The following is a 13748-nucleotide window of genomic DNA, read 5'->3' on the forward strand; positions in this document are numbered from 1 at the left end:
TGAGGAGCAGCAGTGGTGCGATTATCTACCTAGCTCGACTTAACATTTTCCTTTAGAATCCTTTTAAACAGGAAACAGATTATGTAGTGTTAGTTTTGGTTTCACTTTTATGGGAACATGCAGATGGTGCTATTATCCTTTGTTTTATACAGTATAGACCACTTATAACATAACCGCTTATAGTGCAGGACCGGATATAATACGTTTTTTTTTCGAACTCCTGTTAATTTTCCCATAGCACCCTATGTATACGCGTATCGCTTATAGTGCAGTTGCGGGACACGAAATACCGGTTACAGTGCGGCTGCCTGGAAGTTCGGCAGTCAACCTAGATGACAAACGCTCCCCTCAAGCCACAAATACCGTATTTACTCGAACCTAACGCGCACTTTTTTTCCGATAAAACAGGTCGAAAAATTGTGTGCGCGTTAGAATCGAGTACGATCTGAGTTACCATATAGGCATTTCAAAATGGCCGCCTCGCACGCGCGTCGAGCCTAGCTACTCTCGAGCCTAGCTACCGTAGCTTCCTCCATGTGCTGCAGTACAGGTGCTTAAGTAATAGTCTACCGTCTGTCTTCATGTTCTCTGCGTCTGCTCTATCAGCATGAAGTACCGAGTTCATCATGATGCCGCATTTAAAAGGAAAGTGATCATGTATGCGGAGAGGGACGAAAATCGGGCTGCATCACGGGCATTCGGAGAATCCGAAACTTGCGTTAGGGACTGGTGCAAACAGAAGAGGATTTTCACCAGCAAAGCAATGCAGAACGGTTTCAGTGGACCGAAGCAGGACGTAATCTGCGACGATCCACTTCGGCGATATGATCGCCTTGGCCCTATCTTGAAAGCAATCTGCGACGGGGAAAGTCCGCTGCGCGCCGTGTTTTCACCGCTTATAGGTCGTGTTGAAGCGAGAGGCATGATAGCACGAAGGTCAATTCGCTCGCCGCGCTTCGTCACTCAAGCGTTTTGACACTTCATTTCTGCGGTCAACGAGCGAGATGTGTTCATGTTTGCTTGTGTGCACGTGACATCGTGCTTGTTATTTATTTAGTAAGCGAATACGGAACCTAGACCATGGTGACAGCGATGGCAGAAATGCACTTGGAGTGTCCATTAATGATGGCAATAAAATACTTGTTTAGATTATATTGCGGTACCGCTTATAGTGTGGATATTCGAGACTCCGGCGACTTGCGTTATAAGCGGTCTACACTGTACATGTTTTAAAACAAAGGCATCACTGCCAGTGCTCACCACACATGCCCTTTTTTAAGCAAAAAATGAATTCTACATATTATGCTGATGTCATGGCCACTGACGACCAATTGTAGCTGTAACAGCACCACAATCCATCTGCAGCCGCCTCACTGCAAGCTGACGGCACAATGCAGATCATAAGATGGTAATAAGATGCCTGATGACTAAATGCTAAGAGGCGTGCAAGAAACCTTCCTGAAATAACCCCAGGGTGAACAAGTAGTACAGTCGCACCTCAATATAACCAAGTTGTATTTGCAGCGCAAAACTTCGTTATATTGCAAATTTCATTAATTCGAGGTTGCATTAATTTAATGGAACTAAGATAGGGAAAAAAGATAGTTCGTTACATCACAAACTTCATTAAATCGAGGTTCGTTATATAGAGGTTCGACTGTAGTTACAGAGCAGCAAATAATAGAGACAGTATGGTTAAAGAAATTAGTAGGGGTGTGCCAATAGTGATTTTTGAGACCGAATTGAATACGAATCCAATAGTTTCAGAAGCGAATTGAATTGAATATATAATACTTTTCGAATAGTTTTCGAATAATGAACTGCTGTTATCACAATTGTAAAGGAGTTTCTTTGTCACCAGCGGTTGGGCCGACTGTCAGAGCAGGGCACGGACTCTCAGCACGAGCGGCGTTCCCCGAGCAAAGTGCTGGAGAGGATGGCCCACTATAGCGTTCCTCGTCTTTGCTACACAATTAAGTCAAGAGTTGGACGGAAACCCGTCTGGTCGGGAATATGCATGACAATAATTAAAACGGACACCGACCACGAAAGTTGAAAAAATATAATAAGACGTTTCGGCTCCCGCACGGGAGCCTTGTTCACAATGAAGTTGAAAGCGGAAATGGTATGGTTATGTAGGCTTTAAGATGTGACGTAAGCAATGTGTGTACACGTGGGGAAAGTTGCCGTCGTTGCGATTAAGTGTGTGTTCGGTGGTCTGAATTGTCAGGGATTCAAGCAAAAGCCGAGAAGTCCAGTTCTTTTCTTTTTCTATTATCTTTGCGTTGTCCCAGTCTATTTCATGACGAGTCGCTTCTGCGTGTTCGGCCAGAGCATTTGTAGTTACGTTCTTCTTTCTTACATCATACATGTGTTGCTTGAGTCTTTACGGAAAATTGCCTGTCTCGCCGACGTAACTTCGATCGCAGTCTGCGCATGGGATGCTGTAGACAACACCTGGGAATTTTTCTTTTGGTAGCTTGTCTTTTATGTTTACAAGGGAGTGTCTCAACTTTTTTGTAGGAACATGCGCTACTTGTACACTGTAGGGGCGTAGAGCACGCGCCAAGTGCTCGCTGATCCCAGGGACATACGGCACAAGAGCACGCTTCTTAGGACGCGTGCTATCGGTGCGTGCTGGAAGTGTTAGCTGACGTTCCACGGAGTGCACAAACGAGTCAGGGTAGCCGCTTCTTGAGTTGAGAGACTCAAGCAACACATGTATGATGTAAGAAAGAAGAACGTAACTACAAATGCTCTGGCCGAACACGCAGAAGCGACTCGTCATGAAATAGACTGGGACAACGCAAAGATAATAGAAAAAGAAAAGAACTGGACTTCTCGGCTGTTGCTTGAATCCCTGACAATTCAGAACACCGAACACACACTTAATCGCAACGACGGCAACTTTCCCCACGTGTACACACATTGCTTACGTCACATCTTAAAGCCTACATAACCATACCATTTCTGCTTTCAACTTCATTGTGAACAAGGCTCCCGTGCGGGAGCCGAAACGTCTTATTATATTTTTTCAACTTTCGTGGTCGGTGTCTGTTTTAATTATTGTCATGCTACACAATTAATATAAAACAATGTTAACATCCCAGTATCTTAAGGTTGGCAAGTTTCTGTCATTACATAGCAGCACGTTATGAAGCGTTGTTTGTCAAAAGCACAATTGGAGCATTAAAAAGCAAACAAGCAGTTTCTTCGCATGCACAGGGCTCTTCCGAGAGTGCGAATGATCGCTGTACCGCCTGTTAAGTATGGCTACCGTAGTGACATAGCCTCCTCCACTACGCAAGTTCTCATGTTTTTTGTTGATACTATGCCTGCGGGGTGAAAATTTACCGTACTCTTGCTCCAATTTTATGTTTATTTGGGCGCAACTGACGTTCTAAAATACAGTGTAGACCGCTTATAACGTAAGTCTCCGGAGTTGCGAATATCCGCACTATAACCAAAGCAACAATTTTCAAGGCCCGTACATATGCAAAACATGTGCACCGAGCCGCCACGCGTATGCGACAGTCAAGGAATGCGGTTAGAACATTTGCATTCAATTTACAGTCGAATCTCGTCAATTCGAACCAAATCACGCGGCGGCGCCTCCGACTGGCATTGCTCCGACACCGCCATAGAGTAAAAGCTTAGGAGAGACCCCTCAATGTCGCGCGCGAACCAAAAAAAAAAAAAAAAAAAAAAAACGCGGCAGAAATGTCACCCTCTCTCAAATGGCAAGGTCGCTGATTCTGCGTTGCGCCGGAACATGCGTGTACGTGCCGAGGTCTCAGCCACGCTACTGGAGCCACGCGTAGAAAATGAGAGTGAACCCTTCTTTCTCCTTTATGCTTCCTATACTTTCTAGTCACATGTTGACCTTGCACGCTGCGGCTACGGCGCAGAGGGAAGCAGCAGCGCTGTCCCAGGCCAGCCAACGAAACTGCCCACATCGGCAAACGCCCGCTTCCCGATAATGGCAGAAAACGAAACTTCGGGAGCTGGCGCCGGGCCGGCTGGAGCGGCGGCGCCTGCACGGCGGCGGGCGCGCACGGTGACAGTCGAAAGTTAGGGAGCTACGAGGGAGGGCGAGGGGAGCCACCGAAGCGGCGGAGTTGCCGAGGCGAAGTCGGCTTTCCTGCCGCCCTCCTCCCTCACATTCCACGGTCTCCGCGTGCACCCTTCGCCGTGCCGGCGCCGCCCACTCCCCGAAGTTTCGTTTACTGCTGTCATCGTGAAGCGAGTGTTGGCCGGCGTTGGCAGTCTCGTGGCCCCTCGCTCGCTATGTGCGCCGTGATATTTCATGACTTGCACTCAAGATTCTGGTTTAAGCCTCACTGGCTGTTCGTTCGCACCACATGCCCTTCTCCTCCACTTTGTCTCTCTTTCTTCCTCGAGCACTCCTTGGGGCGCCCGTTTGAGGGAAGCGTTCGCCATCTCCGCTGACTTCCATACTCCCAGGCAGCCGCACTGTAACCGGTATTTCGTTTCCCGCAACTGCACTATAAGCGATACGTGTATACATGGAGTGCTATGGGAAAATTAATGGGAGTCTGAAAAGACCGCACTATATCCGGTCCTGCACTATAAGCGGTTACGTTATAAGTGGTCTATACTGTATTCTAAAAGTATTCGAAAAATCTCTGCATTTACGAATAGTGATTATTCGATTTGGGCCTTGGCCTAACCTTGGTTTAGACCTTGGCCTAACCACATGCATAAGGCCATGAAAGCCCTATTCAAGCAGGGGTTCTCAGGTACGTTCATCCCAGGGAACCCTGCTAAGCTCCATAAAGTGCCAAGGAACCCCCCCCCCCCCCCCCCCGATTTAACAGAATTATCGAGGGTATCAAGAAAACAAACAAATGCTGCACTACGTCAACACGCTTTTATTTACTCAATGAATCGTCAAATCTTGTTTCTATTTAGCACAAGACCAGTGCGGAAGCTGAAATTCTCCTCATCTCATGACTGATTAGCGCTAGCAGCGGCGAAGGCCTCGCGACATCCTTCGCGGCGCGCATTTTCATGTGAGACGCGCTTTGCACCAACGGGCGGGGCGCACATCCCGATTATTTTTTCGCAACTCAGCTGCTCGCCAAAAAAGTGTCCGTCCATCGCGATGTAGCCGGTGCTTTTTATCTTCGACAGCTTTGCACTGAGTAAAAGCGAAACTACTGCTTCCCGCAACCGCTGTCGACAAAACCGCGGCCGCTATCGACGCGATCATGGACGGCGACCTTGCGGTTCAGAAGGCAGGCGGCTGACAGACGCACCAAGTCAAAACGAAGCTACCTTTCGCTGCAAGAAGTGCGGACGAAACTGCGGTCGCTATCGACGCTGCCATGGGAGGCGACTACGCAGTTGTGAAGGCACGCAGCCGACGTGCGCATCGAGTGAAAATGAAACTATTTGCCGCAACCGCTGCGGACGAAACTGTGGTGGTTATCGACGCGATCAGAGATAGTGACTACGCACTTACGGAGGCACGCGACTAGCCGCGAACGCGGTGTTACGCGTGGCGATAAACGCAAGAATAGAGGCTTTAAAGGCACAATTAGGCACGAAGCGCTTCGGCGTTGCTGTCAGTCACGTGCCGCGTACGATTGCCGCTGTGGACCACGGTGCAAGCTGAGGACCACGGCGATGCGGACTGCGCCGCTTCGTTTCGGTTGGACGCTACGCCGTTCTTGCTCTTCTGCGGCGCGCATTTGCGGTGCTCCGCATTTTTTTTTTTTATTTTTCCTCCAACGTATACATCAGTGCGCACGCTATCGGCACCTACCCTATCTACAAATAGGAGAAAGGCGCATGGTGGTAAGTTACGGCCTCCGAGATTCAAGTGTGAAAGCTTAGGCGCGCTGCCCGTTCTCAGAGGTTCGGTGGCTACAAACTGCTTGCGTATTTATTGCGCAGTTCGAGCGTTGCTGTTACGCACTGTGATGTGCTTTTTGACACTCGGGCACCGTAACTCGGGCATGACTAATGGAGGTTCTTTGGATCAAGCGCACCTCATGTTCGCCGTTTAAGACACTTGTCGAGAGCGGGACCAGGGAAAATTTATCAGTGGCTCGCGGAACCCCGAGCAGGGGCCTGCGGAACCCGTAGGTTCCGCGGAACCCACTTTGAGAACCCATGCCCTATTGCGTCTTTTTGACTCGACTTTAGGAGCGCTTGTGACTGTCAACAAGCATTCTTGTGTGAGTACCCCGACTATCGCTTCTTTTCCTCAGTGCAGGGTAGTCAATCAGGTGCCTTCTTGGGGAGCCTCCCTTCACTCTCTCTCAGCATGCAATAAAGATGGCTGTTTGCCATGCATGGCACACGTGGCTCAGCATAGCAAACCGCACTTGAATGGTGTATCTGTCATGTTTGCACCACCATTTGTGAATGAAGGCCCAGAATCTCATTATTTTTATCTTTTCTTATCGTTTTATCTTATCGAATTATTCACGTCATTCCAGTGTCATGTCTATGAAGAAAACCCTAAACTTGCCTGACCTTTCGTTGCGTCGAACGTCATCTCGCCTTAATCTTTTTCACAAAATCTATTATTATAACAACGATTTAAAGGACCATCCTGTTTCATCCACCTCATTATATTTCTTCAAGGACCGATCATCGCTTCAAGGTTGGTCTACCGTCTTGTCGCACAAAATTGTGTAACGACTCTTTTGTTCCTAGAACAAGCGTCGCATGGAACCACCTTCCCTCCACAATCGCAAGCATAACTGATGACCACGAGTTCAAGATCGCTTTACAAAATGCCTTGTTATATTTTATTGTTAGTTGCACGTCTTGTCATTTTTTCCACACTCCTTTCTGTGAGTGCCTTCGGACCCTGAAAGTATGTTCAATAAATAAATAAATAAATAAATAAATAAATAAATAAGTTATGTATTGCAGGGAAAATGATTCGAGCTGTGTCACGCACCCGTGGTGAGCCCACACAATACAGCCTTCCCACAACAGTTCGCCCTGATGTCGCATTCATTGTGAGCCTGTCTGCTCGGTCATCAGTACAAATGGATACTAAGAGCACCAAAAAATGAACTTTTCAATAATGTTTACTGAACCACAATGGCCAAGATGCGAAAGAATAGTGTATAGACTCGTGTAAGGGCCACACCCCCAACTTGGTAGCCAAAAAGTTTGGAAAAAAAGTTCCCGCAGAGAAGCAATCACATTCGGCACCCTGATACTGCACGCGCGTATTGGCGTGTTTTGCGTGCTACGTACTGCCGCGAGCCACTACTAGATGGCGAGAATCATCTAGTAGTGGCATATAGTGTTTAGAGCCATCTAGTAGCGACCCTTACACTGGACCAAACCAAATGGTTCGGTCCTGTGTAAAAGCGGCACCTCGTCAAAATTGTGAAAAAAAAAAAGTGAGGCCTTCACACAAGTCTATACGGTACTCCACAGTCCATGACATCACACCGACAGACTTTGGTTTTGCCACAAAATTGAAAAATGAAAGTCTGACCGCGATTTTCTCTTGTAATAATCAACCTATTTACTGTCAGGTAGACTGTTGCGAATTCCGCAAACGTGGCTTCAGTTTAGTATCCGATATGGCAATTTTTGGACCACTTTCTTTGGGAAAGAGAACCCAGGCATTAGAATAGGATAAATACTCATAATTTATTGCAAGGTACTGTTTTCTGGGAGCTTCTTTTTTGCTTTTTTAAAAGGGGTTTTTACACAAAGTATGGCATTAAATAGTAGCATGTTTCTGTGAGTGGTGGCGTGGAGTAGAGGTAGAACACCCGACTTCAAATCTGAAGGTCGTAAGTTCGAATCCTGGTCCATTCCACTACATTTTCAGGCATGGAGTGGTGCCTGACACCGGCAAAGAAAAAAAAATACATATTGCCGAGAGCTAGTGGGGCTATACTAGTTCAGGTGCAACCAAACTAGGCAGGCCCACTAAGCTTCATCAAAGTCACTCCCTCACCAGAACAGGAATTGGCCTCCCTGGTGCAGTATTCGGCCACTACCTCCCTCATGACTCCGACAACCCATGGCCCTCAGTTCCCAGTGGCTGCGGAGCACCTGACCAAGGCGGCGGTCAGACCTGCTACGCGGCAGAGGGTGCTAAGAATCTCTGGGTCAAGGCAGGCCGCCAATGGAAACTGAACCTGGCAACGTTCAACACGCGCACCCTCTCGAGTGAGGCTAGCTTAGCAGGACTATTTGAAGAATTATCAGGCATTCCCTGGGATATTATTGGCCTTAGTGAGGTTAGAAGAACTGGTGAGTCTTACACAGTACTGACTAACGGCCACGTCCTCTGCTACAGAGGTCTTCCAGATAAGAAAGAATCCGGGGTAGGATTTCTAGTGCATAACAACGTAGCGGGCAACATTGACGAATTCTACAGCATTAATGAAAGGGTAGCAGTCGTCGTAATAAAGCTGAATAGGAGGTACAAAATGAAGGTAGTACAAGCCTATGCACCAACCTCTAGTCACGATGATGAAGAAATTGAACAGTTTTATGAAGATGTTGAACTAGCAATGAGAAAGGTTCAAACTCAGTATACTTTAGTCATGGGCGACTTCAATGCAAAAGTGGGGAAAAAGCAGTTTGGTGAGCAAGCCATTGGCAACTACGGCATCGATTCTAGGAATGCAAGAGGAGAGATGTTAGTAGAATTCGCAGAAAGGAATAGGCTCCGAATAATGAATACCTTCTTCAGGAAGCGCAGCAACAGGAAGTGGACCTGGAAAAGCCCTAATGGAGAAACAAGGAATGAAATAGATTTCATACTCTCTGCCGATCCAAGCATAGTGCAGGATGTAGAAGTGTTAGGTAAGGTTAAGTGCAGTGACCATAGGTTAGTGAGGTCTAGGATTTCTCTCAATTTTAAGAGAGAGAGAGTGAAATTAGTCAAGAGGAAACAGGCCAACCTAGAGGCAGTAAGGGTAAAAGCAGACCAATTCAGGCTGGTGCTCGCAAACAAATATGCAGCTTTAGAACAGGAAGATGAAGATAACATAGAGATAATGAACGAAACCGTAACTAGGCTGATCTCAGAAGCAGCAATTGAAGTGGGAGGTAAAGCACCAAAGCAACCTGTAGGGAAGCTCTCCCAAGAAACAAAGGACCTAATAAAGAAACGACAAAACATGAAAGTGTCCAACTCAAGAGATCAGATAGAATTCGCTGAACTGTCAAAACTGATCAACAAGAAGAAAGTAAGGGATATTCGAAATTATAACGTGGGAAAAATTGAGGAAGCCGTAAAATATGGACGCAGCATGAAATCAGTAAGAAGAAAACTAGGCATAGGACAAGGCAAGATGTATGCACTGAAAGATAAGCATAGTAATATCATCAGCAATTTCGATGACATAGTAAAAGCAGCAGAAGAATTCTATACTGACCTGTACAGTAGCCAAAACAACCAAGCTTCTTCCATTCGAAATAGTGATGAACCGGATACAGAAGCTCCTTCTATAACTAGCGATGAAGTTAGAAGGGCCTTGAAAGACATGACCAGGGGAAAAGCGCCTGGAGAAGATGGAATAACAGTAGATTTAATCAAAGATGGAGGAGATATCATGCTTGAAAAGCTTGCGGCCCTTTATACGAAATGCCTCACAACTTCAAGTGTACCAGAGAGCTGGAAGAACGCCAACATTATACTTATCCATAAGAAGGGAGACGTTAAAGAATTGAAGAATTACAGACCCATTAGCTTGCTTTCAGTATTGTATAAAATATTCACCAAGATAATTTCCAATAGAATCAGGACAACACTTGACTTCAGTCAACCAAGAGAACAGGCTGGCTTCAGGAAGGGATATTCTACGATGAACCATATCCATGCCATCAATCAGGTAATCGAGAAATCTGCGGAGTACAATCAACCTCTCTATATGGCTTTCATAGATTATGAAAAGGCATTCGATTCAGTAGAGATATCACAGTCATAGAGGCATTGCGTAATCAAGGAGTGGAGGAGGCATACGTGAATATCTTGGCAAATATCTACAAGGATTCCACAGCTACCTTGGTTCTCCACAAGAAAAGTAGAAAGATACCTATCAAGAAAGGGGTCAGGCAAGGAGACACAATCTCTCCAATGCTATTCACTGCATGCTTAGAAGAAGTATTCAAGCTCTTGGACTGGGAAGAATTAGGAGTGAGGATCGATGGCGAATATCTCAACAACCTTCGGTTTGCAGATGACATTGTCCTATTGAGCAACAATGGAGAGGAATTACAACAAATGATTGTGGACCTTCATCGAGAAAGTGCAAGAATTGGGTTGAAGATGAATATGCAGAAGACAAAGATAATGTTCAATAGCCTGGCAAGCGAACAAGAATTCAGGACCGCCAGTCAGCCTCTAGAATCGGTAAAGGAATATGTTTATCTAGGTCAATTACTCACAGGGGACCCTGATCATGAGAAAGAAATTTACAGAAGAATAAAATTAGGTTGGAGTGCATACGGCAGGCATTGCCAAATCCTGACTGGGAGCTTACCACTGTCGTTGAAAAGAAAAGTGTACAATCATTGCATTCTACCGGTGCTAACATACGGGGCAGAAACTTGGAGGTTAACAAAGAAGCTCGAGAACAAGTTAAGGACCGCACAAAGAGCAATGGAACGAAAAATCTTAGGAGTAACGTTAAGAGACAGGAAGAGAGCGGTGTGGATCAGAGAACAAACGGGGGTAGACGATATTCTAGTTGACATTAAGCGGAAGAAATGGAGCTGGGCAGGCCATGTAATGCGTAGGATGGATAACCGGTGGACCATTAGGGTTACAGAATGGATACCAAGAGAAGGGAAGCGCAGTCGAGGACGGCAGAAAGTCAGGTGGGATGATGAGGTTAGGAAATTCGCAGGCGCAAGTTGGAATACGCTAGCGCAAGACAGGGGTAATTGGAGATCGCAGGGAGAGGCCTTCGTCCTGCAGTGGACATAAATATAGGCTGATGATGATGATGATGATGATGACTGTTTTCTATTGAAAATATTCTTATGGCAGACCAAAATTAATAGTTTTTTAAATGTAGTCACTGTTTCCTAAGCTATGCCAAGTAAGACGCTTGTGCTAAAGGGGTCGCTATTAGGGTCACCATTGAAGTCAGGCGTGTACGTGCTGACCCGTCGAAGTTTTATTTACCCAGCAAAGGCCAATTTTACGATCGAAATAACAAACTTTGGAACCACAGAAATCTATGGGACCTTCAGTTGTGATTGAATTAACCGAAATATTAGCGAGAGTCGAATCAACGGAAGTCTACTGTACTCGTAGGCTGCTCCGCTGGAAGTCACCATAGAGCACAATAAGAATTTCTGTTACAAGTGACGCAGCACCTCTGCGGGGGCCATGCACGGCAAGGCCTCTCAATGAAAACCACCTGGCGCAAAGTGCAGCTGTGAGCAATTTGGCCATTTTTGCACAATGGCTAACCTGAAGCAAGCATGAATAAGGAGTGCCTGTGCTATGTCACATGGGTTTACATTCGCACCATTGTGTTAGTCAAGCTACGTGGACAGACTGGTAGTGCCATCTGTGAAAGCTACGTCATTTCTGACAACATGCCACTGCATCTTGAGCCACACAGAGCATACTCACAAAAGCAGAGGAATAGTGTGTCTACAGCCATGCTGTACACGCTGAAGAAGCTTGATGCAATGATGTACGCACCCACAGAGATGGTCTGCATTAAAGGAGAAACATTAGGTCAAATTGGGACACATCATTTCTATTTGAAAGTCAAATGGCAGCCCTCACAGAGAGCTTCTCCCATAGAGTATTTAAATAAGGTTTGCCCTGCAACACAGTGCAGAGAAAAACAATCTGCAAAGTCTGTAAATGTTTTCAGCTTCTTGAGAAATGTACATTAAAAAGTTTACACATTGGTGACAAATAATGCAGCTAAACAAATCCAGTTGTTCAATAGACAAGCTAATACAAAATTTTTGAAAGAAAAGCTACACTTCATTTGTTTGCCCAATGACCGTTTGCCTTTGAAACAATAAAATTTTTGGTGATCCAAACTAATAAAATATAAAGAAAAAACTCCTCGCATGGGCAAGAGACAGAAAGGAAGGGAAAGAAAGACAAGGAGGTTAGCCAGTGAAAAATACCGGCTTGCTACCCTGTACTGGGGAAAGGGGTAAAGGGAATGAAAGGTGATAGAAGAAACAAAAAAAATTAAGAAAGATAAATAAAAAATAAAATAAAATAAAATAAATAAATAAAATAAAATTTTATTTACGCATAGGCAAATAAATTATTTTGGTAATGCTGCAGTTTGTGTTTGTTTTCTAAGAATGGCGGCCAACTTGAAATCGCTTGAAGCAGGACTTTTAGTAATCAGTAGGTGTGTGTGAATATTCAAAAAATTCTAAATATTATAGAATATTATATTTTTAATATTAGTATTAGAGTTGAAAACTAGGTATTTGAAAATGTTTAAATATTTGGTTGGATTATCAGGACTTTACTTTTTACACCATTAAAAATTCCATGATTAGTACGCAACAGAGCTAGACTAATTTGAGTGCCACTTTTGAGTATCATGAAAGGAAAAAATCGTCATCCACCCAAATGTAGCACAAAGCTACAAAGGAAACCCATATGGGTTTCTCAGAAAAAACGTTTTGCAGTTCAGAAAAAATTCGTCCTGGTCCGGGATTCGAACCGGGGACCAATGCCTCTACCATCTGTGCTAACCAGGAGGCTAGCAGATCGCAACGCAAGGGCGAATCAACAACTCGAAGCCAAAGGACACAGAACATGGCAAATCTTTTCTGCGGAATCCCGCAAAGTGGAGGAAGTATCATGAAAGGGAAAAATCGTCATCCACCCAAATGTAGCACGAAGCTACAAAGGAAACCCAAACGGGTTTCTCAGAAAAAACGCTTTGCAGTTCAGAAAAAATTCGTCCTGGTCCAAGATTTGAACACGGGACCAACGCCTCTACCATCTGTGCTAACCAGGAGGCTAGCAGATCGCAACGTGAGGGCGAATCAACAACTCGAAGCCAAAGGAGAACATGGCAAATCATTTCTGCGGAATCCCGTAAAGTGGAGGAGGAAGTATCATGAAAGGGAAAAATTGTCATCTACCCGAATGTAGCACGAAGCTACAAAGGAAACGGGTTTTCCTTTATAGCTTCGCGCTACATTCAGGTGGATGACAATTCTTTTTTCCTTTCATGATACTTCGGGATTCCACAGAAATGATTTGCCATACTTGCATAGCTTATCTCTGCCCTTCCAGTTCAATTGGTACTTTGGTTTGCAAGCCTAGCAGGGCCAAGTGCTACATTTGAACAATGAAATATCGCTCAGTCAGTGCATCTCTCACCAGAATGGGCAGCATGTAGTAATTGAGCTCAGGAAGGTGGCTGTTGAGTGCGTCCACCTTGCGGGAAAACACAAAGAAGGTTGGCACAGCTGCAGAGATGACAAAAAAATAAAAAAAAGTCAGTGAGCTTGTTTAGTTTCCGAACACATTCAAATAATTCACTGCTGCAATAGTGTGCCGCACGACAATCCTGCCGGTATGCCTGAACAATGTAAAGCACTTTCACGGAAACAGATGATGAACAGAACATGCTGTTTGCTGTGCCCCCATGCATCTGTCACCCCCTTCTCCCATCACACCCGCACGCCCCAGAGATCGGTGACAAAAACATGACATGGCCTCAGAGTTGTGCTGCCAGATCTTGCTGGCAAGTGCGGTGTCGATGAGAAGGGGGCACACGTATCGT

At 45.4% G+C, this 13748-nt stretch overlaps 1 protein-coding gene across 4 annotated transcripts in view; it reads right to left on the reverse strand.

Annotated features, from left to right (window-relative positions):
* Positions 1 to 13748, reverse strand: part of LOC119437613 (choline transporter-like protein 4) — a 629795-nt gene that overhangs the window by 5795 nt on the left and 610252 nt on the right. For all 4 annotated transcript variants that reach the window (XM_037704613.2, XM_037704614.2, XM_049660742.1 and 1 more), the window contains 2 exons: positions 13343 to 13431; positions 11603 to 11687 (listed from right to left, as the gene is read on the reverse strand). In XM_037704613.2, coding sequence (XP_037560541.1) covers positions 11603 to 11687; positions 13343 to 13431 — 174 coding nt within the window. The remainder of the gene's footprint in view (positions 1 to 11602; positions 11688 to 13342; positions 13432 to 13748) is intronic.

The sequence above is a fragment of the Dermacentor silvarum genome, chromosome 1, assembly GCF_013339745.2.
Source record: "Dermacentor silvarum isolate Dsil-2018 chromosome 1, BIME_Dsil_1.4, whole genome shotgun sequence".
NCBI lineage: Eukaryota > Metazoa > Arthropoda > Arachnida > Ixodida > Ixodidae > Dermacentor > Dermacentor silvarum.